At 38.8% G+C, this 25,112-nt stretch overlaps 1 protein-coding gene across 1 annotated transcript in view; it reads left to right on the top strand.

Annotated features, from left to right (window-relative positions):
- The window catches only part of GDAP1L1 (ganglioside induced differentiation associated protein 1 like 1), a 59,046-nt gene that overhangs the window by 20,462 nt on the left and 13,472 nt on the right, over positions 1–25,112 (top strand). Inside the window, exons 4-6 of the mRNA XM_025167785.2 lie at positions 11,327–11,519; positions 16,687–16,860; positions 24,821–24,918. Coding sequence (XP_025023553.1) covers positions 11,327–11,519; positions 16,687–16,860; positions 24,821–24,918 — 465 coding nt within the window. The remainder of the gene's footprint in view (positions 1–11,326; positions 11,520–16,686; positions 16,861–24,820; positions 24,919–25,112) is intronic.

Genomic DNA, 25,112 nt, shown 5'->3' with positions numbered 1-25,112 from the left:
TGCGTAGAGTCATTTATTTCATCTCATTACCTTTAATCCAAATTCTCACAACTGGATTGTATTCAAAGTGCCTTGGAAGCTCTGAGAAATAAACAGCACTGAAAAACATCTTCTGGAAATGAGGGGGTGGAATGACATTGGGTCCTAAAGCATTTTAAACAGCCCATTTCATTTGCTATATTACCTGGCAATAAGCTATGTTGCACAATCACAGGATTTTCACTCTTGGATGTTTTAAACCAGAATACACAGACACATGGCAACTTTTTGCCAAGGAAGCTTTACCTGAATGTTGCTTCAGGTAGCTGGAATTGGTTTTGAGTTTACAGATATATTTTGAATAAAACCATATATGATATTGGCTCTAAACCACTTTAGGAACAGTTTGGGACACCACGGGGGATGAAATGCTTTAAATATCAATGGCAGAATACATACTCCGCATACAAAATATTCCAAATTCAGTTCTTGGGATCTTCAATTAAAGATGATCAGTTCAGTTGACAAAGACCAACTGTTTGAGAGTTCATAGCAAGGTCACATTCCTTCTGCTTTTTCTTGCCAGTTATGGACTGGCAGGACTGACCCTCATGTTTGGGCCAGAGCCAAACTGAATAGAGTCACCTATTGTCTGACTCAATGAGACCCTTTTTTCTCTTTCTACCAAGGGATATCTGGAGGGAGGTTCAAAAAAGTCAAGAAGATGGCCACAACTGTGTAATCAAAGGACTGCTTCTTTTTTACATGCATCACACGTTAAAAAGGGGGAGGGCTTAGATTGCATGGTTGCAACCACCACCTTGATTTTTACCCCACCCCCATGCCCCTCTTTCTATATCTCTCTTTCTCTGTGATATCCTTTTCTTCTGCTAAGCAGCGGGCTATCAAAAAACAAACAAACAAAGGAATAGGAATAAGAATAGGAATAAGAATAGGAATAAGAATAGGAAAAGGAACAGATAGCACCAGAAGTCCAAACTAATTAACTGCCAATGGCTTTAGAAACTGGGCCAAAAACACATAAAATTAGACCAGGGCTGTGTCGTGCAGAGTGATAATCACAAACACCCCTGTTTGTGCAGAGCGCAGCAAAAACTCCAGGAAAATATTAGCCATGAAAGCAAACACATCAGTGCAGCTATTCACAATGCAATGTCCATTTCTTGTTTCCCAAAGAAATCCAGTCAGAAAATATATACTAACTGGTGTTTATTGATAAAAATGTAAAAACTCCATAAAATGCAAATATCATACAAAATATAAAGAAAAACACATCTTCTCATTATATTGTAGCATACAAGACTTATTAGCAACACAAACTTAACAAAATCTCTTGCTACAAACTCTTAGAGAAGAGGTACACTACTTGGTAATTTGTTACAACTATGTAGCCCATAAAACCTACATAGTGGCTAACACTAAAACAACTAACAACTACTCTGAGAGGCTAAACATTTTCCTCTCCTTGTATTATAGCTGTATGCCACCCCCACTGGGTACCTAGCATACCCACGCCAATAGGTGGCAGTAAATAGCACAATACACAACACACAATAACAGGTGTTTTTCACATGATCTCTGTAGCCAAAATATTATTTGTTATTGTTGTAAAGATAATGGGATGAATCCTTTCCCATGAGAATGAAAATCCTGACAGGCTGCAGGTTGCTTACCACTGATTTAGAGAATCACTAACATTCAAATAAAAAAGCTGGCCTGGTTTATTCATAAGTAATTCCATAAATAAATAGTTTCTCTATAATTCAGTATGGGCACTGGAATTTCAACAGCAATTGAGAACAGCCAACTTTGTTAAGGTAATGATTAAGATTTGGAGGCACTGAGGAAAGTTCAGAAGTTTCAAGACATTTGAGAATAGATGCTTCCTTCTGGTGGTGTTCTCTTAAAGGCAGCAATACATAATTACTGTTGAGTGGGGGCAAATGGGTTGCTGCCAATCCTGTCCCAGGAATTCCAATAGTTTATGTATGAAAGAAGTCCAAGTTACTCACTTGTAGGCTTCTTTCCTGAAAACAGTCAAGTTAATTGCTTTTTCATAGAATTCTTCTTTGTTGATGACCATGTTAACATCTGAATATCTGTTGGTAACATTAGGAACTGTGTCAAGGACAAAGTCAAGGTCCAGATTTTGTTCCTGCTCCTCAGTATTTTTGTGATACCTTCCATCACACAAATGATATGCAACATGTGCTAGATTCAATGACCTAGGGATTTATTATTATTTCTGATGCAAGAGTTACAGTTTATTTAGTAGCAAGGCAATGCATCTTCTTTAAAGCATTAAAAGAATTGCCTGTGTGATACAAGCCATTACTGCTTCTTCTGTGGCTCTGCCTCATAGAATCATAGAGTTAGAAGGGACCTTGGGGGACTTCTAATCCAACCCTCTGCCTAGGGCAGGAACCTTTATACCATCTGGACCAGTGTTTCTCAACCTTAGCAACTTTAAGAGGCTGCCTGGGGAATTCTGGGAGTTGAAGTCCACACATCTAAAGTTGCCAAGGTTGAGAAATACTGATCTGGACAAATCTTTTCCTGAAAACCTCCAGTGATTAAGCACCCATAACTTTAGGATGCAGGTTGTTCCACTGTTTAATAGCTCTCACAATCAGGACATTCCGCCTTATTTCATGTCTGGATCTCCCTCTATAAAGCTTCCATCCACAAGTTCTTGTTTTACCCTCAGTGCTATGGAGAATAGGTCCATCTCCCCTGCTCTGTATTGTATTGGAATATGTATTGGAAGACTACTATCATGTCTCCTGTCAGCCTTCTCTTCTATCGGCTAAACATACCAAATTCCCTTAACCATTTTTCATAGGATTTAACCTCCAAGGCCCTTACCATCTTCAGTTGCTCTTGTTTGTATTGTTAAGTAGTATAATTTCTTAAATTTATATGGACATCAATCAGTAAATATTTAGGTGAGTTACAGATCAAAACAACATACTATATTACCTATAAAACCAAACAATAAAAATAATTTGTAGTGGTTGAGCCTGTAAGGTGGAAGGCTGGAGAACTCAACCCTTCTCACAGAAGCTCTGTGGGTCTTCACCCTCTGGCCTCACTTCCTATTTTGGATTAGTTCCCACTGCCATTATTTCTGCACAGAACTGCAGTTCCCAGAATTACTTTGGAAAAGGCACTATTAGCAACCTGGTTTAAATCAGCCACACCATTTATTTTCCGTAATTCAGTGAAACCTGGAATGAAGAATATGGCAAGTTTTCAAGACATGTAAGCTGCTATAGTATAATAGCTTGGAATGAAGAAAGGAAGCCCTGAATTCAAATACAATATCTCAGAAAGAAAAGGAAAGCTGCCAGTACAAAAGGGCCTCTTGGAAAATATTAATTTGTTTTATCTCGGAAAGAATTAGTATGGATTAATTAGCAGCTCTTATGGATATACTTGTGGCTTATGATTGTCTGGTTCTTATGGACAAGTTGCAATTTATATCGCCTAAGGATGTGCACTGGATTCTTGATAGAATGGTCTCCAGATACAGGCATACTGAACTCTTGCCCTTTCTGGCTAAGTAAAGTAATGGATGAGATCTTATTAAATAACAATACTTTGATCTAAATGTGCCTTTCATCCTAATTCCTACTCAAGTGATTGCAGAGGCAGCAATCAGAAAGATAACCTAGTAGCTCCAATGATGAGCTGGGGATTATTCAGGTGAACTGGTGTCATGAGATTCAGTAATATTGTTAGGTCTTGAGAGTTAGGCAAAAGAACCCCATAAGATCTTTCCCAACATTTCAATTCTAGACTCTAAAATTTCTGTGAGGAAAGCTGTGTATTGAGTGCCTGGAGGCAAAGCCTCTTAAGACCTAACAAAGGGCTAGTCAGTCGCTGGTATCAGAAGATACTACTGAATTACAGCAATCAGCCTTCCTCATCATTGACCAGATCAGCCTGGAGCTTCTGGGAATTGGCCTTTAACATCTTGCAAGACCGTTGCCCTACTGAGTAATGTCATTCACCCATCCTTTATTTAAAAAAAAAAAAAAAAAAACAATTCCAGCATAACAGTTGCTATCTCCATCGCCAATCCCTATCCTGCCTCTACTGCTTCTGTTCTCAGCCACTGCAGAGTGATGTGCCACTCTTCACAGGCAATGTAATCAGCTTTCTCTTCCAGCCTTGCTACCACCCCCTTTCAGCACAGCAAACAGGGAAAAGATCTACAGTAGGACTGAGATGAATCTCATTTCAGGAATCTGATTGCCCTCTCTAGGCTGATTTGTCTGGCCTCATTCCCATGCCCCATTTCAGCATCTCCCAGGTTAAAATAATATGAAATAAAGAAACATATAGGACGTAGCCAGGACAGAAACAGTCCCGAGGAGGAGGGAGACATGATAGTACAACTAGGCTTGTCCCACAGAGTGTGAGAACTGAAAATGACTAACTGCTAGGCAAGGAGGTCACTTACTTTAGAGTGGGGGGTGGGTGGGAGGTGATGGAAAAAGTAACCTTTAAGGAAACTGTATAATAAGCAACAGCCTTCATTTTCCGGACACAGCAACGAGGAAAAGGGAAGCTGCTGCATCTTTAGATGGAGATACATTTCAGAATACTTGGAAAACATATTAGCACAAACATGTCCCTGTTTCTTTCCAAATAAAAGAGCAGAGATCTGCTTTTTTCTCCTCTATCTTATTGGAAGCTGGAAGAAAGCTAAAATGATCTGCCCAAGGCATAAACTGTACTAGATTCACTGTTTTCAGAGATCTCTTGAAGATCTCTTGAAGAGTTTTATGACAATTTGGTGGACAGTCGCATCTTGTCCCTAGTTAATGGAGACAACCAGAGAGCTGGAGGAGATTGCTCCTGCGTGGCCTCTCCCCAGTCCCTGATCCTGGCAGCTCCTTAGTTTACTGAGGATTCTGGAGGATGAAGCGTGTGTAGCAAGACTATGTGCTGCAGATCTGGAAGTGAGCCTAAAAAGGAGGTGGAGCTGGTTTTGTTCTCTGCCAGAAAACTTACAACACTTGGTTTTCCCTTGCAGATTGTTAGAACACAGGAAGCTCTAGGAGTGCTCACGCTGGGATCTCACCTTCTGTTCATACTGATTATCTTTAATACACAGAATGCCTTCAGTCTTCAGTAACAGCCTTCTAAGGAATAAGCTCTGGGAAAGCCTTGTTACCTTTGAAATTTCTCATCACTCTGGGGGCTCTCCACACTGCTCCCAGACTCGCATTATTTCTGCATTGGTCAGCAGAGCTAATGAGTTCTGGTTCTCCCATGGGACACACACAGTTTGAAGCGTGAGCACTGCAGCTTGGAGGCAGACAGTTTCCCATTAGAAGACCCATCTCACTCTACCTTCCTGATCTTTGGCCCACCTTTCTGCCTTTATCTGGAAACCACATAGCATTACGGTTTACTAGAATTGAGCAGAGGGCACTGCTACCTACCCTCATAGCTAATTGGGATCTTCCTCTCAAATGTTATGGGAAAAGTGCAGCCTAAAAGAAAGATGGGGAGAGTGCTGGTGGGATGCTGACGTACACTCTCTGAAAGGTCAGTCAGAGGGAGGCCTGGCTGGTTCATCTAAAGTTCCAGGCATTGGCAGTGAGAACAATTGCAAACCTTCCAAAAATGATTCTGAGGGTTATAGAGCAAAAACAATGGCTGTGTGGAAGGGCTCTGTGTCTGTGCATCATTACAGTTCAGAAAGCCTGAGCAGTGATTGCTCTTGCTAGATATTATTATTATTATTATTATTATTATTAAAAATTTCAAAGAGTAAAAAACAAATCAAAAGAAAAAAAGGAAAGAAAGAAAGAAATGCAAGAAATGAAAAAAAGAGAAGGGAAAAAAACCTCAAGAAATATAATGACTTCCAACCTTCTTTTCTACAGATAGGTACAATTTTATGGTCCCTGCTCCCTCTTAGATATTATACAAGTCCCTTCAGCCCCTCATTTAATCCACATCTTCTTAATCTAAATCATCATGTCATTTTTTTTCTTCTTTCAGCAAAAAGTACATATAAGGTTTCCAGTCTTCCAGAAAAGTCTTGGTTGTTTTTTCCCTGACCAGAACCTTACTAGATTCTTCATGAGGTTACTCTGAGCACAGAGCTTCAGGACTCTATTCCACCAGTCCTTGAGTCAGCAGAAAAGTATGTCAACATAAATTATGCTGCCCCAAAGGACAAGTCCTCTTCTACCTCAGAAATAAAGCTGACAAGTGGTGCTGTCCTTACAGTTTTAATGTGGGACAATTTAATGTCAGTGATTGCTGGATTCCCCTGGCTTCATTTTCCCTCCCACTGAGTATCCTCTGCTAACAGGAAGAATGACTATTTGTTCTCCTTAACATGGAGTGGAGCAGGCTTGAGTGAGTACAAGTTTGTGCCTGAGATGCAAGGTTTAGCACACTTTCAAGTTGCCTGAATGGGAAGCCAGAGGTATGGAGGCACTCAACACATGTGAGTTATTGCACAGGCTATTTTTGGCCATGGGTCTAGTGCTCTTTCGAAAGAGTAGTAAATCTGTTTCCAAAAAAACAGCCTGAGAATTTCCATGTTGAAAAGTGGAAGAGAGCTCCTTCTCACTTCCTTACTCCTCCTCCTTTACTGGAGATCACAGTAGTAAGCCTCTTGAAGGATTCTATCAAAGGAAGAAAGGGGGAGAAAGTTCCTGATGGCATTTTCATCTCTCCAAAGGTCAAGCAAGACATACATCCAGAGAGAGAGATCCATGTGGAGGGCAGAGGGGGGAGGTAAGAAAAAAGAAGGGAGAAATAAGAAACACAGAATAAAAAATGGAGGCAAGCAGAGGCAATTTGAGTAGAAGGTTGTATGTTGACCATAAGGAGTTACTGAGAACACCCTCATCTATCCAGAAATTGAGCAAGAGACACATGCATGCGGTCACACATCCAAGGACTACTATTCCATCAAAGGAGTGCTAGTCTTATTTTTTCAACACAGGTCTATTTCCTTTTCAAAAAAACAGCAAAACCCTGTTACAAGGAGCCCAAGTAACCCCCAACAAATGCTTTGGAAAGCGCCAGTCAGGCATTAATGCCTCTGCAGAAACCAGGTCTCTAGTCCCTGCAGTCCAAGGCAAAAGAGCTTGGAAGGGAAGGAGCACCCCAACAGCAGCCAGTAGCCAGTGGGAGCCGAACAGCATGGTAGATCATATCTCTGGCCAAAACAGAGTCAGGAGAAGAGGGGAAATATTACTTTTAAGCTGGAACAGCTAAAAAGAAACGTCAGCTCTGCAGTGGGCTGGAGGTGAGATGAAGACAGCATCAAGCGGACATGTCCTTTAAAACCAGTTGGAGGGGCATCTTCATGCAGCAATTAGGGGACACAAGGATGAACCCTCATCTTAGACACTATAGGAAGAGAGGCTTGTTAAGGCAGTTGGACTGTATTCCCCACCCCCACCCCAAAACACTCTCAAGCCGCGTGGGCGGTGAAAGAATGCACGCTATATCTTTCTTGTCTCAGCAGATCCGAGCCCCAGTAGAAGGAATGAGGGAGCTGTGCTCTGGCAAAGCCAACTCAAATGCAACCCAAAGGTAGATAATGTGGAGATGAAACATCAATCCAGTGAAATGGAAATTTAAGGGTTTTGTCCATATCCACTGCTTTTGCTGGCTAAAGGCAACAAACCTGATAACTGGAGTTTTTTTTTTTTTTTTTTGAAGAAAATGCACAGTTTGGGGAATTGGCAACCCACCTCTTTGGTTGATGGAAGTATTTAAACAAAATAGATCTCAACAGTTTTCTACAACATGCACGTCTCCATCTGCAAAAAAACCTGGATGGAACTGCCTTTCTCCTCTTTAGCTACACTATGTATTACCAACTTTCTGCTTCTTAAGGCATAGAAATCTCACCAGTGTCTGCTCTGGAGGCTCCAGTGCACAGTTTGCAGCATGACTGAAATGTTCTCCTGATTTTTTGGGAGGGGGTGTGGGTTATTGAACTTACAAAATAACAATTACGACAAACATAAAAGTAGCCATAAATTAATAAATATCAGATGAGTTCCAAACTGATAAAAGCTCACCAAATCATATTGTTTATAATAGCAGGAAAATAAATAGAAACACTATTTATTTATATTATAATGGTATTTTTAAAGGGGAGGGAAGGAAAGCAAGCAAGCAAGCTTGGAGATTTACATTACAGACAGGTGAACTGTGATCAGGCCTGGGGCTCCCAGGGAACCAGAGACCTGCTTAGATGGCTCCATTGCTGAGGGGGCCATTTTTATTCTCCTTTCCCCTATGGTTTGTATTTTTGGTTTTTTACGGTATTTATTAATGTGGTTTTTTTATATCTTTTCTATTGTTTTTATCTGTCTCTTTATCTGGTTGTTGTATGCCGCCCAGAGTCGCTTTGGTGAGATGGGTGGCTATATATATATATTATATTATTATATTATATTATATTATATTATATTATATTATATTATATTTATTATTTTATATATATTATATTATATTATATTATATTATATTATATTATATTATATTATATTATATTATATTATATTATATTATATTATATTGCACACACCCTAACCCTCTGGGGGAGATGGGCAGCATATAAATTTAATAATAAATAAACAAATTTGCTTAATAATAAATAAACTCAAAGAAGTTTGTCCCCTTCCATGCCCATCTGTCGAAAAGGACTAATTCAAACACTGCCAAAAAGCGAATCAAGGGTGTATTTCTTCCTTCAGTGCTGCATCCTGATTGTCTTGCTGAGTTCCATGCATGAAGTAGTAGTTACCTTGCTAAGTTCTAAATGCTGGGGCCTTAGCCAAGAAGAACATCAGCATCTTCTCTGAAGCTAGAAAGAATCTTGCCTGGAAAGTCTACCCTATTAAGAAAGGAAGGCTCAAGTTTAACCTTTTCCTTGATATATTGACTTTCTGTACTAGAAGTTTTGGAATTGGAAGAACACTCAGATTTAGAATTTTTCACTTGCATTTTAAAATGCAATAATTTGAGACTGGCTAAATTCTCACTAGAGCAGAAAGCTGGAGTATAAATCAAATAAGTAAGTACTGCAAGTAAGAATAGATTTTCACATACAGGGTGTCTTCCAGTACATGATGAAGATGATCAGAATTTATATTAGTTGTTTTATTGAATTAAATGCAAAGGAGCTTTAGGGTCGCTTTTTGAAGGATAGTATAAAATATATATGCCATATTTCTGTAATGCTACAGTAGTACTGGGCATAAGAAAAACATGATTCCTACTTTCATTCAGCTATCTTCATTAATAGGTAGAACAGAGAATACTACTGATTAATAAAGCATGAATGGTTGATAGATGGTGGTGGAAGAGCAGATACAGTTAATCTCAGTTGGCCGGAAATAACATGTTAAGTAGTGAGCAAGGAGAAGGTTGGGGGAGAGAATGGAGGAAGCTTTTAAAATATATTGTTGCCAAGGTGCTGGTATTCCCTTGGTGATGGCATTCAGGTAGCTAACCTACATGTAGGAAAATACTTAATGCCTACCATATACTTGCTCATTATGAATTGACAGCAACTATCATTCAGCTCTTCTGTCCATGGATGGAGAGTAGGCAATGGGCAGGTATTTCTTTATTTTAGATGTCTATTGTGCTATGTAATTCAGTATTTGCCTATTAAAAGGGCTAGTGTGAAAGCAAAGTGGACTTCAAGTGGGACCTAGCATTGCTGGAATACAAATTAAAGAACATCTTTCAACTCTAGATATCAGAGTAAATCATATCACATGCAAAGCTAATTTATAAATTACACATGTATTAAAATTCACTACAAATGAACTACTGTATTTATATACATAATTATAGGAAAATACTATTTTCTTATTTTCTTATAACTGATATTTTTATGTGCCATCAAGTCAGTGTCAACTCTTAACAACCACACAGATAACCCTTTTCCAGAATGATTGGTCTCCAACCTGGCCCTTCAGTCTTCCAACAGTGCACCCATCATTGCTGTAATCAAGACCATCCACCTTGCTGCTAGTCATCCTCTTCTTCTCTTTTCTTTCACCTTTTACCTTTCTCAGCATTATAACACGAGAGCTAAGTCTTTGCATAATTAAGAACTTTTAAAATATGTTATAGTCCAGATTTTATATCCATCCACTTCTTAGTTTACATCTGTTTTCCATTTGTGCGTCTATTAATCCAACTACTATTGTTGTCTCTTTTGTGGAAATTTAGCTAAATATATAATTGGATTTGTAGCTACAATATTAGTACATGAATAAAATAAATTCTCTATGTGTATTATCTGATGTCATTTCTACAATGTCTCCTTTTAAGTAGATGCTATTAAAAACCTTTTGGTTTTTTATGTGTCTTATATTCATAAGAGGGAAAAGGGAGAATGATATATAAATTACAACACAACAAATTGTGTTATGGTATTGTTTTGGCTACATAAAGATTCACATTCAGAGAATCCATTTCTTATTAATATTTCTGACACTTTGTTAGAGAATATCAAAGACCATCTAACTTGTCATTCTTTATGAGAAGCCCAGTGACCCAAGACTCTTAAAAAATCTACTGAGTTCCTGTCATTTAACAACAGTGGCAACAAAATGTCTGTTGTCTCCAAGGACGTCTTCAGGAAGAAATCAATAGCATCAAACTGGCAGGAGTGTCCAGGCAATCAAAACCCTGCTCCTTTTATTATGGGCTGCATCATAAAAGAAATGAGGCTTTGATTGCCTGGTGATACCCACTGTTTTGACAGTGGTGACCTCCTTGGGGTTATTCTCCCCCGCCATAAATTATACTGCTGAAGTGAAAATATTGGAATAACCAGGAGCAGAGTTTTATGTTAAAGGGCTGTGAACCCATCACAATTCTGGGACTGAAAACAAATTTCTGGACTAAGAATACTTTTGTTTTAATTCAGTTTCTTTCCCATCAGATTTTTTTCATGATGGAGTACGCTATATTTATTCATTTTGTTCCCAAAATCAAAACAGATCCCACAAACCAGAAATCTGTTAACCTCACTTATAATTATAAATATTTTTTTAAAAGTTAATTACTCCCAGAATAAATTCACATGAGCTAAGCATTTCAGGAATGTAAAATCCTATGCCCAGATGTAATAGCAACCTTATAAAGGCCATATGAAGTGGAGAACCCTCAGGGCAGGGATGGAACAGTTAGTATGATATTAGATATATATGAACCACATGCAATTGCTTCTTCCAATTTATTTGTGAAAAGCTAGAAAATAGTAGCAGCACTTTGCACGATAGGTACATATCCTTTCCATCTGTTTTTTTTCCAGGTCCGTTTGGTCATTGCAGAAAAAGGATTACCTTGTGAAGAACGAGATGTGAGCATGCCATTGACTGAGCACAAAGAACCTTGGTTTATGCGCCTCAATCTTGGGGAAGAGGTACCTGTCATCATCCATGGAGACAATATCATCAGTGACTACAATCAGATAATTGACTACATGGAGAAAACCTTCACAGGAGGTAAGGTTTTAGAGAGCTTTCCCCAACTCTCCAATTGACAACTTCCATCACCTTGAAATAGCCCAGCCATTGATGGGGTGTGTTCGATCTTATAATCTAGTGTATTAAATATGGAGGATACCAGGTGTGGAAAATTGTTCTAGAAATTCAAAGAAATTGAAAGAATTCTATGAGACTGTCAGTGCATTAAATGCTTGCTATTTGATTAATCATCTTTTTTATAATCAACCTCTTAAATCTTCCTACATCTGTATTGTTGTTGTTGCTGCTGCTAGTTGAGTTTGAATCACTTATAAATTAATAATTATAAAGTAATTAATTAAAACTTATCACTCATCGTGAGAATACCAGCTTTTTTTCCTGGAGCTGGAAATATTTTTTTTCTTTTTAATTTTGTTTATTCTATAGCTTACATTAAAATTTCCATACCTTTCTTACTGAATAAAGGAAACAAGTGAAGTATAAATCAGATAAATAAATAAAATGGGATTAAATGGTATTTTAGAATGGCAATAAAGCTTTCTGCTAATTTTTGGTACTCAAGGTTAGAGGATACTCTGAGGATTGCAAAATGGGTTGAGAGATTTTATTATTATTACTATTATTGTTGGTTGCACAATCAGCCATATTTTAGACTGGATTTGGCATTTTGATCTACCTATCGAGTCCTTCCCAAGGACCTAGGATAGGCAGATGTTTTTTGATGGTGTTAAAGGTATTGTTGCAGGATGTAAGCTGTTCCAAGTAAAGCTGCCTTTTGCAATTGACTGATGGTGATTTTGTCAATGCCGATGGTCTTCAAGTGGTACTCCAGATGTTTTGGGATTGCACCTAAGGCACCTCTTACTATTGGTACTATCCTTGCTTTCTTTTGCCACAGTCGTTCTATTTCTATTTGCAGGTCTTTGTATTTTGTGATTTTCTCCAGTTCTTTCTCTTCTATTCTGCTGTCTCCAGGTATTGCAATGTCCACTATCCAGACTTTTTTGTCTTTCTTATCAACAATTGTTAAGTCTGGAGTATTATGTGGCAAGTGCTTGTCTGTCTGAATTCTAAAGTCCCAGAGCACTTTAGCTTCTTCATTTTCTATTACTTTGTCTGTTTTGTGGTCCCACCAGTTCTTGCTTGCAGGCAAACGGTGTTTCTTGCAGATATTCCAATGCACCATTGTGGCTAGTTTGTCATGCCGTTGTTTGCAGTCAGTCTGTGCAATCTTCTTGCATCAGATAACTCGGTGGTCCACTGTTTCTTCAGCTTCTTTGCAGAGGTGGCATTTGCTGTCTGTTGCTGTCTTCTCAATTCTGGCTTTGTATGCATTTGTTCTTAAGGCTTGGTCTTGCGCAGCCAGAATTAGCCCCTCTGTCTCTTTCTTCAACTTTTCTGCTCTTAGCCATTGCCAGGTCTTGTTGTTATCTGCTTTGTCTGCTATTTGTGTGTGTGTGTGTGCTGGCCATATAATACTTTGCCTTGCCATGTCTCTTCCTCCTCCTCCTCCTCCTCCTCCTCCTCCTCCTCCTCCTCCTCCTCCTCCTCCTCCTCCTCCTCCTCCTCCTCCTCCTCCTCCTCCTCCTCCTCCTCCTTCTTCTTCTTCTTCTTCTTCTTCTTCTTCTTCTTCTTCTTCTTCTTCTTCTTCTTATTATTCTTCTTCTTCTTCTTCTTCTTCTTCTGTGGTTGTGTTCTTGTTTTACCTGTGCTTTGTTATTCACTGCCCAGAGGCTTAATTGATTGGATGATCTATAAATATTGTATGTGAATAAGTAGATAAATCAAGTGTTATACTGTAGAGGGTTAGGAGTGGAGTTGTTACCTCATTTATGCCCTTCACAGTACGTATTCAGTGGACATGTGCTGTTTCAGGGGAAGGTTATAGTAAGTTATTATTGGGCATACAAGCACCCCTTTCCGACTCAGTCAGGGTCTTCCTCCTCTGGTCTGGGGACTATGGCAGGAGAAGAAATCCCAATGTCCATTATTTGTATTTCCTTGATCTGTGGCTATTTATAACAAGCAAGTGTAAATATCACCCTTCATAGAGGATAGGATCTTAACATTAACATTAATTTTGTTATACTGTTATATTGTTAATCAGTACATTGGATTGCAGTGTGTGTGTATGTGCTATTAAGTATATTAATATTCAGCAAACATATATAACTCTCACATCTATTTTCTAAGAGGTTTTTGGCCAAGACCACAGCTGATTGGCAGTTGATCGAGAAACTGTTTAAAATAGTTCCCACAAGGATGATGTGCAAACATAGCCACAGAGAATCTACTATTGTTTTTTGCAATTTCTATTCTCTCCAATCCTCAGGAATAATTTCTAGAATTCCTGAAATACAGACCTTTATTTATTTATTTATTTTTCAAATTAAGTCACCACCCATCTCACTCAAAGAGTGATTCTGGAGAGAGATTAAGGTCCTTTGTGGCCAGCTACCATCCACATTAACCTTAAGGAATTTCCCAGCAGCCCATGTAAGCAAGTTAAAGAACAAGATTCTAATGTTTTGTCATCCTCACCTTTTTCCCCTGTTGGCTGTCCTGGAGCTGCTTGCCACTGAATAAGCTTTCAAATTAGTTGTGTTTCCTAGTGCAAAGCAAAAGCTGCCACTTACAGATTGTCTCCTAGAACATTATTTTATTTACTTTAGCTCAGATTGTTTCAAATGTCCAGAGGAGTTCAGCAGCAATTCTTTCTTTCTTCTCCAGAGGTGCCCAATATACAGTATAGCAGTTGCCCTCAAGCTTTCCGAAGCCAAGACATTATCCCAGCTGTTATACAGAGCCCAGCTAAACCCAGGAATCAGTTACCAGAACTTGGAAAGAGTACAGTTGAAATTCCTAAGAAAGCTATTCCAGGAGGCAAATGTGTGCCTAAAGCTGCCTTGCAGCTGAAGGCAGGACTTACAAAAGTCAAAACAAGGGCATGGTTATGTGCATATTGGATAAATAAAGGTTCACTTTCAGCCCCAAGGTCTGACACAGCTAACATTAATTGATAAATGTGATTCCTCCTGGAAACTCCAAATTGAGAAAAAAATATATGTAAGTTGGGTTTTTCAAGGGAGCTATTTTCCCCTTGAGACAAGATCAGGCAATGGCAGTGTTTAAGCAAAGGATTCTTGATATAGAGTTACAGTCAGAATATAGTAAACTCTCATCTAGGGGACAATTTGGACACAGCAATGCACATTTAAAGCAGCACTGTACCTAGATCAACTCACAAACAATACATTTCAACAAGCATTACTACGGTTCAATAACATACCATCAGCAGAGCTGGAGTGAAAATTCTGTAAAATTCCATACGCGGAAAGACTTTGCCCTTGTAATGATGGTAATATTGAAACACAAACTCATATTGTGTTATACTGTAATTTCTATTGAGACATATGCAATGAATGCAGACTCATTCATTGCTGATAGTAAAATAGTGCAAATATGATTGTAGGTCTTTTATCTTGTATGTTTTATTCTACTCTGTATGTCCTAACTTGTAGCTCTAATTTGTAGGTTTTATTTAATAAGTTTTATTCAGTCTAGGTCGCTGACCCATAATAAAGAATTTGATTTGATATTTATTTTAGATGAAAAAGACTCCAGCTAAGCACTTTAAGCCATAAACCATTTTGGCAGCAAAAAAAAAAAAAAAAGGAAAAAAAATCTTCTAAACCATGCTGCAAATTTATTCCTTGACTGTTAAATGATATTAGTAGAGTTAATAAAAGCAAAAACCTCTGTAAAATGAGAACTAGATATTCAGAAGAAGGATTTTCCCTTCATTCTTCCACATTGTCTTCTCTGGTTTCCAGAAGTAACTGTAATCAAAAGATAGACTTATCTGTCACCATAATGGGGCAATGTAGAAGACTTCTTTTAAAAAGATGGCTTTAGTGAGACCAGAGACAATGCATTTCTTGCAATGAACTGATTCAGGAATAGCACTTGGGAGATCTGGGATGAGAGCCAGGGGGTAGATTCTTACATTTGGACATGGGGACATGTGGACTGAAATTTGTATAGAATCAAATCTGTAAAAAACAAATCAGAAACAATCACTCACATAATTAGTATAAATTCTGGAAAATATGAATCATATGGCTAGGTAATAAATACATGATGGCTGTGTCTTAATATAATGCTAAGTCAGATTTAGTGGCATATGTGTGAGCCACAGCCCCAGGCTCAAACCCATGAGTTCTCCCTTCTCCTTATTCAAATTAAGATCAGCACAATCTCATGATTCTCTTCAGATGTACTTAGTGCAAAGCCTCTCAGGTATCTCCTATCTTATACTTAAAAAAATGCATTTGTTAAATTGAATTCTATTATTCTCTATGCATTTTTCTAACCTATCAAGATCATTCTGAAATGTATCCCTGTCTTCTGAGCTGGTTCAATATGATTAGAAGTACCTATTCTCATCCACTCACCATATTCCTAGTAGTCAGGGATGCTTCCCAAATTATATTCAGTCTCCTTCCAACTCATTCTTCCCTGCAAACACAGATCCCAGATATAGAGTACGGGATTGCCATTATTCTGTGCAATGATCAAAGGCAGCTGGTGCAGAAAGTTTGGGGAAAAAAAGAAAAAGCAAATGCCTTGGCTAAAGACAAATGTCACCTTTATTTTAGTGCTACAAGAGAAATACCCCTGCATCTTTTGCTACCAGTTTTCATTCAACTGCACATATTTAGTTGCTAGGATTCTGTCTTATTACTAAATAAAAATTTGGTGCTAATTTTGGTAAAGTTCTGGGAAGCCCATGAAGTTCTGAGACCTCCACAAGTACATCCTGATTAAGAAATTCTGTCTGCAAGAACCCGTGACTGACTGAGGAGACTTCAGGCCTGTTGGCAGCTCTATATGCTTGCCCAATCATACAAAGATGCTCTTTGAACCTTTATTGGCTGTCCAATTTCTTGTTGCTTGCACTTGTTAATTCTCCTTCACCCTGTATGTTGTTGCCAAAATGCTCATTTCATTGATATTTTAAATCAGGATGCAAAATTACCCTTTAAATCTGAGTCTAATAAATAGGTCCACTATGGAGCATTTATTTATAATAGTTAGCTTTGTAGAAAAAGAAAGGGAACATCAGATAAAAGCATTATATATACACCTAAAGACTGCTTTAACTTTACTGTTTCTTGTTTTGCAGAGCACATCGTCCAGCTAGTTCCTGAGAATGGAAGTCTCCTTCATTCACGAGTGATGCAGTATAGAGAACTCCTAGATTCCTTGCCCATGGACGCCTACACTCATGGGTGTATTCTTCACCCAGAACTCACCACAGACTCCATGATTCCAAAGTATGCTACAGCCGAGATTCGCAGTAAGTGGTCAGTTATGGAGGCCCTTATTGGGAAGATGATTATGGGTATGGATATATGGCATTGCTTGGTCCATTTAAAATGTGTACAATCCCCATTTCTGATAGTCCAAAATGTTTAGGGAGCTATCAGCATAATAAATGGAAGTGATGGACTCAAGGAATAAAGAATTAAATCAGCAGAATTATCTGGAATGTGGCTAGTTCTCGATGCCTGATATTATTTAAAAAAAACAAAAACAGGCATGATCTTGCCATGCGAAGACAGACTACAGCTCTGCTGCAAGAGGTAGTGGCTTAGGGAAAGGTTCCATTCCAGCTCCTAGAGCAACCTTCAGAAAGGTAGCATTTTCCAGAAGTTTTTGGACTATGGCTGGGAATTCTGAGAATATCTAACATCTATTGTCCTGAAATCTTTAGGGGCTTGCAATGTAGGCAATTTCAGTTCAGAACATTTTTTGCTGGTGTCTTTTCTTCTTAGCAGAAGGCCTAAAATTAATTGCATTGTGTGTGCTTTGTATGCAAAAGGGCTCAAGTTCAATTTGTGGTATCTCCACTTAAATGGAGAGCTAGCATTCCTGCCAATTGAACTCACATACATCAAACGACTATCTGAGAAGGTCTCAACAAACACAATGGGTTTTAACGCATTGCAACAGATAAGGTACTGTCATCTATCTCACATGTAACCTGCATCTGTATAACCGTTCTGTCTTCCCCTTCCTCTCCCCCGCCTCACCCCAATTTAAATCCTACATCAGCCAAGCCAGTCTGTGCAGCTGATGAAGTGAGCTGCAGCTCACCAAATATACCTTTTAAAGCATTTGTGAGTCAGAAAAAGTGCTCTCAGACTCCTGATTTTTTGGTATACTATACATATAGTAGCATGGCTGTTCTCGTACAATATCTATAGTGTTCTGCAAACTCAAGGATGTGTGGATAGCACTTCAACTCAGCAGTGGGCAAACACAGATTGCCAGTCACACTCCTCTCCACTGTGGTGAAATACTTTGTATTTCTCTTTAAAGTTTGCATTATTTGTTTAAGTTATCATACCGCTCTTTTATTCCAAAATTCTTTCATCTCTCTCTCTCTCTCTCTCTCTCTCTCTCTCTCTCTCTCTCTCTCTCTCTCTCATGATGCCTTTCTTCTCCTTTTGTTGAGGCATAAATGACTATTTTTATCCAAAGACATAATATGGGTTGGTTGAATTAATGACAGGATTTAGCATAAGGCAATTTCATACAGCACCATACAATAGGTACAACTTCAACCTGCAGGCCAAGTCTGTTTTTAAAGATGCTGTGCTGCTCCCATCCATTGGCTCTAGCGTACAGATTCCTAGCTGCTAGCCTGGCCATTCAGCCAGTCCATGTTGCTGGCTGTGACCCTTGCCTTGCCTCACTCTTTCCTTGCTTCTGCCCCTGGTCCTAATTTCACATTATGCAAGCAGCAAGCAAGGCCACTGGAAATGAAGCCTTCTTAAGTCTGCCCTGTAAGGGAAAATAGTGGGTGCAGCCATTTTTGCTCTGTCACTTTAACTCATCCTGCCCCTTTTGGCTTGATTTGTTCTGGCAATGATAAAACTATGTTTCCCTGACAAATCAAGACATTTGAATAGCTTGCTTTACAAGAGAGTCTCCCCCCTCCCCCTCAATAGCTGCTTGTTTCTGTGAACCAAGCCTTACTTCGCAGTTGGGATGAACAACATTTTGTCCTCTAGATATTTTTGGACTGTAGCTTCCTCAAGCCTTCACCAGTGGCCGTCTCCCCACTGCCTTTCCCCCCCACTACCTGGGATTTTCATATCAGAAGGGCAATGCATTGCATATCTTTGATTCTGATTAAGTAGGTTTTAGTCTACTTCTTTTGAAGTTCCATGACTGTTGGGAAGTGAGGTTCAGCTTCAGAGAGGACAATTGGACATTTAGAAAATTCTTAGTGATATGTAGCTCGGCTCTAAGCATTTCACTTAATGCAATTCAGCACAAAACCCATTTTCTCTTCACCTTCTGCTCCCTGTTGAGCTATTTATTATGTATTTAATATTATACATTCCTTGATAACTAACTTTCAAATAATACTAGTTTTTTTAAAAAGCCATAATACAATGATAATAACTTCTGTGGCATATTGGAAATCCAACTATGTACAATCAATGGAGCTTTGAAGCTTTCAATTTGGCTCAAACAGGAACTAGGCTGGCGGGGGCCTTCTAGATTTCTCTTGGGTACCAAAATGCCCAAGGGCAGCCCTGATGTGTGTATATTAGGTTACAGAGACAAGGATAAGTTGATAATAGGCTGTGTGCTTCATGAAACATTGACAATGCCTAATATAACTCTTCCACAAGGACATCTCATGAAAGGCAGTCCTGCTGTGTGAACAGTGACTTTGTCACAAGAATACCACGGGTGGTTGCAGTTTAATGACTCTGGATAATTTATAATCAAGCTGCTCAATTTACAACTGCAGAGATCTTTTTTTTTATCTCTCTAAACTTGACATGGAATTAGAAACTCAGGCTAGGTTTTCCTTATCTTTAAATATATACATATTTACATGAGGATGTCTTTCTTCACCATTTTTTTGGTCAGGTTTGTGCTTGGCTGCAAATTCTCTCTCTAGTGCTTGCAAATTATTTGAGAGCACCACATGATCCCATGGGAATATGGGCATAAGAGCTACATAGAATGTCCATGTTCAGAGGCAATATAGTGCAGGATAATAAAAATGAGAGTAGCAAAGGAGTATAGACATTATTATCTTCAAGCCTTGTCTATGTGTTACAGCAGGTGGCAGCACCTAGCCATCCACGACTGATCTAGAAGCTAAACTAAGCTGGCTTGGATGGGAGATCACCTGGAAATCTCAGAGCTATAGATAGATTGGGAAATTTTTAAAAAAAAAAAAAAAATCAGGATTTTTTCCAGTAGCAAACCAATTCCAGATGCCAAACAGACTTACTGGAATTCTCCATGTAGTCCACAGAAATCTGAGACTTTATCTATTTCCTATCTTGATTATGTGCTTATCATCTGACTTCTTATTGTAGGAGGCTAAAATGAATGGTCCTTTGACCTCTTCTTCTTGTTATGGTCTCCTCTGAGGCAGACCCAGAGAGATTGTTAGCCTGGGGAGCCAGCAGGCAATCAGGCCCCAGAAGCAGCTCCCAGAGCCAATGAACTGATCAAGTGGAGACAGAGTCAGATAATGTATTGGGCCTTTCCCACTCTGGAGAGCTAGTCTGTTGCAGGGGCTAAAGTGCTGGGTTGGAAACCAGGACACTGAGTTCTAGTCTTCCCTTAGGCATGAAAGCCAGCTGGGTGACTTTGGGCCAGTCCCTCTCTCTCAGCCAAGTCTACTTCATAGGGTTGTTGTTATGGGGAAAAAAGGAACATTATGTATGCAGGCCACCTTGGGTTGACCAAAAATAAGGGTGGGATAAAAATCTTATAATAAAAAAGTAATAATGGCAGGGTGCCTAACCTAAGAACATACCAGCAGCTATGAAGGGGCAAAGTAGAGATCTTGAGAGGAGAGACTGCATATTCCCTCAATTAAGCCATGCTTAACTGGAGCTACATAACAGCAACTCCCAGGATCTCTCTCTCCTGGGCTGGAATCTATTCTCCTATTTACAAATCTTCCTTTGGTTTCTTGTTCCTGCCTCCTGGCCCTGTAGGAAAGCAAGAATCCATCTTCTTCACAGATCTCCTGGTTCTTGATTTACTACAGTTGGTTTATAGTCCCACTTGAAACTGCTGTTATTGTTTGAAAATAAACACTATTCCCTAACTTGTACAGTGAAATCAAAGACAAAAAGGAAAATTCTAAAGCAAATTTCTGACTATACTGAGTGCTTATTTCTATTGAAATAGCAATTTTTCCAAAACAAAAGTTCATTTATCTAGACTTCCTCCAGTCTTTGAGTGAAATTCTACCTTAATCAGAGGCTGCTGAGGAGAATGATAAACACCACGCTTGCCTAACCTTGCTCCACAGACTTTGTTTTTAAAAGGACCACCTTTTTTCTCTCTCCAACAGAGGAAGGCCCTGGAATACTCTGACTTTGAAGGTGACCTAGAACCATCCATTTATCAGGATTCTGAGATGAGGGGATGTGTATTGGAATGTTTGAGTTATGTAGGCTGCTAAGGGGACTGCATTCCAAACTCATTATAAAGAGCATGACAAATAATTAAAGAAAAAGAACTGGATTTCCACCTATATTGTATATCCTTTCCCAAATCTACCTTTCCATCATGGAGATAAATCTACACCTACACCTATACCATCTAACTATGAGTACTTGCAAGCTTAGAGGAGACTTCCATGCTTTCTATAACTGCTTATTGAAATCAGGCTCAGTAAAACATTTGTGGGTGGAGTTACCTGATGACTTTGCATCAACTTAGTGTTTCATTTTAAATAATCACTGATAGCCAATAAGTCAAAATCAAAGCATATTGTAACTTTTGTTAATGATACCACTGACTAGACACTATCTGAGGTCAGAATTGTCTTTTCTTATCCAAAGATCACTGAAGTTTAAAAGGCTGCCAGAACCAGTTGGGCAGAAAGAAGAGAAAGACAGATGGTCTGTGCATGATCCATTCCTCTAAGATTTAAGTAATTTATGTTCATTTCCAGTGCATTACTCTCATTTTTTCTTTACCTTTCCTTATGTTACATATTTGCCTTTGTTCTCAGTCCAGTGACTAAGTGTCTCAGTTAAACACAAATCCCATCTTTGAACTAACTGGCTACTTTATTAAACAGATACAAGAGCCTCACTTTCTAATCCACTATTTTATTTGGTGATTTGAGATAATCTGATGCACTGCAGCATTTCACTAGATGCTAGTTGAGAGATCTACAACTGCATCACCCAGTAGTAGATCATTTCTCTTCTATCCTTTAGTCTCTAGCATCTTCAAATTCAGCAACTGATTTCAGAACAAGAAGAAAAAGCTTATTCATGTTGAGCAACTTCAACTTCTTCCCCTTCTTCTGATGCTAATTGTTTTTGGATTGTGTGAATCTATTCTCAGTTATTTTGCTGACAATATCCATTCATAAAGAACAGCTGAGGACAACTGTGAAAGCCACAGCACCAGAAGTTTCTCAGAAAATAGCCTCAGTTCTAATCCAGTCTCACAGATCAATAGAAACTGAAGAGAAGAGGAGCATATACTTAGCATCAAAACTACTGGGACATTGTTCTGCAAATAGTCTACTTCAGTCAGCATTAAGGGAGAATCAGACAATAGGAGATGTAAAGAACTTTTAATTAAAGCAATGAATTACTACCCATTCAGATTCTGAATTACAAAGGATGTGGTATTAGTATGAAGCCATCTATTCAATCCTGGCTGAGCATAAATTTCCTTCATTTGTAGGCATGGATATTTGTACAGTAGAATTTGCAATTACTAAAATTTTTGTTCTTGCGCACAACATAAATTGAAAGAGGGAAAGCCCTGTTTAGACTATTGATTTGCTGTGGGTAAAATTGCAATCAGATATGCTATAGGAAATGTTCAGGAAAGTTAAAAAAAGCTATTGTGAAGCATTCCATCAGTAATCTGGGCAGGAAATGAATAGAAGAACATAATTTGAAACCTTAAATGTGAGATGAATGAAGGTCATATTCTGATTGCATTTTGTTTGTTGCAGTGACATCTACCGCACACAACTGAATGTAAATTCCCACTTTTAATACTGCAAGTGGATTCTTCAACAAAATGTTGCAGGGTAGAGACAGCCCTCTTCCAGCTGACTCTATTTCATCCTCATCCCCAGTTTTCTGTTTCTTCCTCCTCCAATAATTACCGAGCATTCTCAGTTTGTTCAGTTCTCACTGAACTGTTTTTGGCTCCCCCTTTTCTTAGGATTTATCTGAAATTCTGCAAGCATCAGGATTCATTTAAGTCTGCCACTTCTTTTGGTTACAGAAAAATTCATAGAAAATAAGTTGTATGCTTTCAAAATGGTCAAGGAACGTATGTGGGTACCTGTACAGGAACAAATTTAACCATGGTTTATCTTGCAATTGTATCCACATTTCTGCATGCAAATTGGATTTTCCTGACACTACTTATCAAAAGTATAAGTGCCGTTTGGTAACTAAAATCCATCATCCCAATCTCAAGAGCCATGATACATCACTTTTTTTCATTTTTTATTTTTCACCAGTAACAGAGTCTGTTTCCAGGCCAAATAATGTCAGATGTAGTGGAGGAGGAGTAGCTCTTAGTTCTTCAAACCAAATGATCAGATGATCAAGATTTCAACCATGGACCTCTGAAACCTCTCAATCCAAATGTTGTTCTCAAACTGTAGCCTCAAACATTTCAAGAAAGTGAAGCTGCCATTTATAAAAATAATATTCCCCTTTTCTCTTTCTAATGTGACCTTTCTGACCATAGATAATGTAAGGCTACACTGGAAAACATTGAATTATGGCCCCACTTGCCCAGCAAAATCTTCCATAGAAGAAAAGAAGCAATAACCAAGCTGCTACAGGAGCTTAATTACTTTGGCTGTGCTAGATATAAAGAGCAACTAAGAGATTGATTTATTGTGCAGGCATTGCTTATGCTGAGCCCAGGATGCTGTGATAATTAAAAGTGATTACCTATGGGAGGTGAAATGACAAGATGGGGAAAGAATGAACACAGGTCATTATTATAATTTATCCACTATTTAACCTAGATTGAGAAGATTCCTGTTAATGCATTCACTCAAAACTGCCCTTTTGCTTGAAGTAGGCATTCTCATTTATATGTTGATAAATCTGCCAGTTCGTATGTCCTCTTGAAGCAGCTTTCTCCACCCTGGCAATTTCTATATGTTCTGAGACTCCAAATATAGCCTCACTCCTAATTTTATCTACCTTAGATAGGCTGCCTCAACCTAGTGTCTGTAAAAGTGTCAGGACCACAACTCCCAAGAATTACAGGGTGGCTTTTCTCATGCTAGCTTGGAGCTCTGGGAGTCCCAATACCGTACAGCTGGAAGGTACAAGGTGGAGAAGGTTGGCTTGAAGGTGTCCAGGAATGACAATTAGTTCAAAATATACCTTCCAGGTTTTCTGGTTGGAGCATTCAGCCATGGTCCTGTGAAGTTATTTCTTAATGCATTTTAAGCATTAGCTCCCTGTGGGTGTATGGGCAAGCTTTGGGATATTGATTATTATCTGTATGGCCTGCATACAGAGGGGGGACCATAACTGCTTTTTCCTCTCCTTTAAGAAACAAGTCTGAAGTATGATGTAACATGAGCACTCTCACCCACAGAGAATCAAAATTGAAAGGACCCAGAAATCAGCAAATTATGATCTGGAACAGGGATATACAACCTGAACACCCTGATATAATTCTCAAAGCCCCTTCAGACATTTCCATCAAGTTTTGTTCTCTAATGTAATAGAAGGAAAACGATTAATTACGTGGGAACAATCACATAAATATATATTTAAGTTAATTTTAATAAAATGTGAAATAAAGGAAACTTATTTGGTTTTTGGCCTGACACCACTGATTTTCATTGTCTGAGTCCCACATTGTCTGGAGGACAGCCTATAATGGCTGTGTATTCCTGTAATCTCCTAGAACAGCCTTTTGAGATGGAAAGCCCTCGCACATCTGAGGTCCACATTTTGAAAAGGCTTTTCAAGCACCTGTGTGCAAGACATGTATCCTCCCATTCTGCTCTGCGTCTGCTCTTTGAAAGGTCCAGCCACAGAATGTGGGCAGAAAATGATACCTTGGACTTTAAAGGAAACCTGCTACACTCCTTGGTCTTTCATTCATCCTATTGCTGTCAATTCTTTAGTGCAGTTAATACATAGTTTCTTATAAGAATGAGACTTCTACTACAAATGAGATATCACTCTGCTGGGATAAAAGCTGTGCCACAGGTCTAACCGCAACCCATTTATATTTCCCTCTTTTTTTAGGACATTTAGTTAACGCCAGCTCAGATCTGATGAAGTTGGATCATGATGATGATGCACAATTAACAGAACCATATCTTTCCAAACAGAAGAAACTTATGGTGAGAATAAGCACAAGGGAGGGTTTTATTATTAGGTATGGAAACACTACAGAACCTTGGAATAGATATTGATCAGTGTTACTCAACCTGGGCAACTTTACGATGTGGGGACTTCAGCTCCCAGAATTCCCCAGCCATGCTGGCTGGGGAATTCTGGGAGTTGAAGTCCACTCATCGTAAAGTTGCTAAGGTTG

The sequence above is a fragment of the Python bivittatus genome, unplaced genomic scaffold (genome assembly GCF_059951505.1).
Source record: "Python bivittatus isolate LINGU-HERP-01145 unplaced genomic scaffold, Pbiv_v1 ctg000700_np1212, whole genome shotgun sequence".
NCBI lineage: Eukaryota > Metazoa > Chordata > Lepidosauria > Squamata > Pythonidae > Python > Python bivittatus.
Note: the sequence above shows the minus strand (reverse complement) of the source record. Positions and strands in the feature narration are given on the sequence as shown.